The sequence below is a fragment of the Aythya ferina genome (genome assembly GCF_964211825.1).
Source record: "Aythya ferina genome assembly, chromosome: 1".
Lineage (NCBI taxonomy): Eukaryota > Metazoa > Chordata > Aves > Anseriformes > Anatidae > Aythya > Aythya ferina.
The window spans coordinates 145,157,457-145,162,752 of NC_140296.1; the positions used below are offsets into that span (position 1 = coordinate 145,157,457).

At 54.5% G+C, this 5,296-nt stretch overlaps 1 protein-coding gene across 1 annotated transcript; it reads left to right on the top strand.

The window, feature by feature from the left end:
* Positions 1-4,767: 4,767 nt before the first annotated feature.
* On the top strand, positions 4,768-5,079 carry LOC311430072 (uncharacterized protein; the record flags this gene model as incomplete). Its single annotated transcript, XM_084506449.1, is given in 2 exon segments — positions 4,768-4,851; positions 4,855-5,079. Coding segments are annotated over 2 exon segments (309 nt in total).
* Between the last annotated feature and the right edge of the window lie 217 nt (positions 5,080-5,296).

The following is a 5,296-nucleotide window of genomic DNA, read 5'->3' on the forward strand; positions in this document are numbered from 1 at the left end:
CTACTGAAGAACATCAAAACAACCAGCAGGTGGATCAGGCTGCTAAGACTGAAGTAGCTCAGGTGGACCTGGATTGGCAGCATAAAGGTGAATTATTTATAGCCCGATGGGCCCATGACACCTCAGGCCACCAAGGTAGAGATGCAACGTACAGATGGGCCTGTGATCGAGGGGTGGACCTGACCATGGACGCTATAGCACAGGTTATTCATGACTGTGAAACATGTGCTGCAATCAAGCAAGCCAAATGGTCAAAGCCTCTTTGGTATGGAGGACAATGGCTGAAATATAAATATGGAGAGGCCTGGCAGATTGATTACATCACACTCCCTCAAACTCGCAACGGCAAGCGCCATGTACTTCCAATGGTGGAAGCAAGCACTGGATGGCTGGAAACATATCCTGTGCCTCATGCCACCGCCCGGAACACTATTCTGGGCCTTGAAAAGCAAGTCCAAGGCAACATGGCACCCCAGAAAGAATAGAGTCAGACAATGGGACTCATTTCCAAGACAACCTTATAGACACTTGGGCCAAAGAGCACGGTATTGAGTGGAACAGGCTGCCCAGGGAAGTGGTGGAGTCACCATCCCTGGAAGTCTTCAAAAGACGTTTAGATGTAGAGCTTAGGGATATGGTTTAGTGGGAACTGCTAGCGTTAGGTCAGAGGTTGGACTCGATGATCTTGAGGTCTCTTCCAACCTAGAAATTCTGTGATTCTGTGATTCTGTGGGTGTATCACATCCCCCCCTGTCATGCACCAGCCTCTGGGAAAGTTGAACGATACAATGGACTGTGAAAGACTACATTGAAAGCAATGGGCGCTGGGACATTCAAAAATTGGGATACATATTTGGCAAAAGCCACCCGGTTGGTCAATACGAGGGGATCTGCCAACCGAGCTGGACCTGCCCAATCAAATGAGTTACGTACTGTAGAAGGGGATAAAGTTCCGGTAGTGCATGTAAGAAAGATGCTGGGTAAAACAGTCTGGGCTACTCCTGCCTCAGGAAAAGGCAAACCCATTTGTGGAATGGCTTTTGCTCAGGGACCTGGATACACTTGGTGCGTAATGCAAAAGAACGGAGAGGTCCGGTGTGTACCTCAAGGGGATTTAATACTAGGTGAGAATAGCTCATGAATTGAATTGTATCATGTTAATTACTATATAATACTGTATGTCATCACTACCATGACTACTATATACCCTAGATGAAAATGGTGACTGATTAGAATGTATGGGAAAGAGTGTAACCTGAGCATGACATAAATGGTATGGAATAAGGGGTGGATAGATGTCCTGGTTTCTGTTAGGACAGAGTTAATTTTCTTCCTAGTAGCTGGTAGAATGCTCTGTTTTGGCTTAGGATGAGAAGAGTGCTGATAACACCCCGATGGTTTAATTGTTGCAGAGCAGTGCTTCCACCAAGCCAAGGACGTCTCAGCTTCTTGCTCTGTCCTGCCAACGGGCAGGCTGGGGGCGCAGCAAGAGCTGGGAGGGGACAGACCCAGGACAGGTGACCCAAACTAGCCAAAGGGGTATTCCATAGCATCTGACGTCAGGCTAAACCATATTATAGGGGTGGCTTACCGGGGGAGGGGGGCCGGGACTGCTTGGGGTTAGGCTGGGCATCGGTCAGCGGGTGGTGAGCAATTGCATTGGGCATCACTTCTTTGTACACAGTAGTAGTAGCAGTACTATTATCGTCATTGTTGTTATTATTCTTGTTGTTATTATTATTCTTGTTGTTATTATTCTTGTCGTTATTATCTTCCTGTCTTAATAAACAGTCTTTATCTCAACTCACGGGCTTTACTTTCCCGTTTCTCTCCCCCATCGCAGAGAGGGAGGAGGGAGAGTGAGCGAACGCCTGTGTGGTGTTTAGCTGCCCGCTGGGCTAAACCACGACACAGGGTTAAAAGACAAATACCGCATAAACTGGAAGTCTTGGTGACAGTAAGATTTGCTCAGCAAGAACATGTTATGGCCCTTTCACTTTAAAGAGAGATGATCTTCTGATTGGTCTTCACCAGGGATACTGAGGCAACCTGGCCCAGGCTGGGGCCCCATCCTGTTGGGTTCTTTCTGTACAGATGCAGAATGAAAGCAGCTCTTGAGAGCACAACATTTGCAATACAAAGAGTAAGATGAACATTTGCCCTCTATAAAATTGCTCCCAGCTCAGCTCTCCTAAAGGGCTGCACACATTTTCTTTGTAGGTGCAAAGTGCCTCCCTGCCCTGCTTGTGGGGATCACAGAATCAATCTGAGAACTGTAGGGGTGGGAAGGGCCCTCGAAAGATCATCGCGTCCAACCCCCCTGCCAAAGCAGGTTCCTCAGAGGGCAGGCAGCACAGCCCCAGCCAGACCCCAGCACGCTCGCACAGCTTCGTGGCACGGCCCCGCAGCCCTGCCCAAACACCTGGGCACCTTTTCCACCGCCCGGCCTGGGCCTGGGCTCCGCATCACCTGCTGCCACCCCCCGCGGGTGGGGATGCAGCGCCCATGGCACAGCAGGCAGGGGGTGCCCCATGTCACAAAGGGGCGGGGACAGCCTTGGCCCCAGAACGCTGGCCCCAACGGCCACGCAGCCCTGCCATGGCTGCCCGTGCTGACGGGGAGGCTGCTCAGCTGCCTGCTCCTGCTTCAGCCTCAGCTCTGGACACAAACTCCACCAGAGGAACTCAGCTCCTCTCTCCTCTCTCTTCAGGCCCTCACCTCCACTGGCTCTCAGCGCCCTACAGCACACTGAGCCAACTAAACCATGGCACGCTCCTGGCCGCTCCTTGCCAGCACTGGGCCAGACAATTCTCCACGCCCTACAGGACAGGTAAGATCACCCCAACCCACACCCACCTTGGTCCACAGCAAGCAGGTTGGTGACAGAATCGGGCCAGGACGGGAGTCAACCGTTGCATCAGGATGATGGGGCACGGACAGCCTTGGTGAGTCGCTGGAGACCCTCGGGCACAGAGGCAGGGGCTGCCCGTGGTCACAGGGGATGCTGCTTCCTTTGGTGCTTCTCCTCTTTCAGCCAGAAACACACAGCGATGGGACCAGACCGCGACACAATCCTGGCCTCTCTCCCCTTGAGAACTAAGCTGGAAAATGAGTCAACGCTCTACAGGACAGATAAGCTACCCCCAACCTCTTCCCCACCGTGGTCTCAAGGCCGGTGGAGTTGGTAAAACATGGATAATTCTAGGCCCACGGGGAGAAACTGGATGGACGGCACTGCTGTGAGCCTGGGAGTGCCTTAGGCTGGGAGGCAGGGGCTGCTCCTGGCCACAGGGGAAGGCTGCTCCCCTTTGTCTTTCTCTCTTACAGCTGGAAACACACACAGCGATGGGACCAGACTACGGTACGACCTGGCCTCACTGCCCTCGACCACTCAGCTGGAAGGAAGAGCTGCCAGCGCTCTACAGCACAGGTAAGGTCGCCCCAGCCCACATGCAGCAGGCTCTAACAGCAAGCAGGACGGAGACGCGATCAGGCCAGGACGTCAGTGACCGCTCCATCAGGACGACGGGACACGGCCAGCCTCGGTGAGTCGCTGGAGACCCTCGGGCACAGAGGCAGGGGCTGCCCGTGGTCACAGGGGATGCTGCTCCCTTTGGTGCTTCCTCTCTTTCAGCCAGAAACACAGCTGGGGAACTCAGCTGGAAGGGAGAGCTGCCAACGCTCTACAGGACAGATAAGCCACCCCCAACCCACACCCACCACAGTGTCACAGCACGCCAGAAGATGAAATGGTTGGGCTATGATCGGCATCTCCTGACTGTCACTGAGACGTGAGATGGACGGCACTGTTGTGAGGCTGGGAGAGCCTCGCACAGGGAGGAAGGGATGGCTTCCCGTGTTGCAAGGGGTGGCTGCTCTGTTTGTCACCTGCTCTGTTACAGCTGGACACACACTGGCAGGGAGGGAATGAAGCCATGGCACACTCCTGGCTTCTCTCTTCCAGCCCTCCGACGGAGAACTCGCCCCACTCTCCAGGACAGATAAGATCGCCCCAACCCTTTCCCCACCACGGACTCAATGCCTGCGGGAAGGTGCTGGGCCTGGCCCAACACGGCTGACTCTTGCCCATGAGGGAGACGCGGGATGGACAGCCTTGCTGTCAGGCTCACAGAGCCTCTCCCGGGGATACAGGGGCTGACCCTGGCAACAGGCTGGGGCTGCTCTTTTGGATCATTTTCCTTTCTCACCCCATCACAGGGCCCCGAGCACACCAACCTCTGCCACCGTCCTCTCCCTCCGCGGCCGCTGACCTGAAGGCTGGTGCAGCGTTCTACAAGCACAGCCACCAAAGGAGCAGGAAGCACACAAGGATCCTGTCCCTACCCGGCCATGGTCCTACAAGCACACCAACGGGCCCCGCAGTTATGGACGAAGAGAGCTCAGCACGCCTCCGCGCCACCCCACCCCAACCCTACCTCTCTCAAACCTTGCTCAAATAAAGGTTCTGATTCACAACCTCTTTGGCTGCTTTTTCCTGCCCTTCTTGGGGAAACGTCGGGGGGCTCTGCCTTTTGCAGAAGGAGCGAGTGCACCAGCCTCCGCTTCTTCAGGTGCTGGCACCAAGAGAATTTCAAAGGAGATTAAGTGTCCTAGTCTGAAAGCAGAGTCTTCAGGAGTGGGTCTGGAAACCAGTCTGGAAACCTGTTCATCGATGGGTCCTGTCGTATTGTGGGGAAGCATAGGAGATGGAAGGCTGCTGTATGGAGTCCTACATTCCTCGCTGTTTAGGCAGAGCGCGTTGGTACCATGTCCGGCAGAGGCCAGGGCGGGAAGGGCCTCAGCAAGGGGGACCCCAAGTGGCACCGTAAGGTGCTGTGCAACAACATCCAGTGAATCACTAAGCCGGCCATCTGGCGCCTGGCGTTGTGCAGTGGCGTCAAGTGCATCTCATGTCTCATCTATGAGGAGACGCGCAGCGTGCTCAAGTTCTTTCTGGAGAACATGATCCGTGACACCGTCACCTACACCGAGCATGCCAAGCGCAAGATGGTCATGGCCATGGACGTGGTCTACGCCCTCAAGTGCCAGGGATGCACCCTCTATGGCTTCGGCGGCTAAACTTGTTGTAGGTTAGGACTCGCTTTTACCAAACACAAGGGCTCTTTTCAGAGCCACTCCAGTCCATAATCACTTCCAAGATTCCTGGGCAACTGGGGTTTCCTATCCGAGCCTGCTGAGTAATCAGTTCAACCCACTTGCTCCATGTAGCATCAGTTGCGTGATGTGTAGAGGGGAGCCTTCCTTTGAACATCCAGCCTAGTTCCGGCAGTCAGGG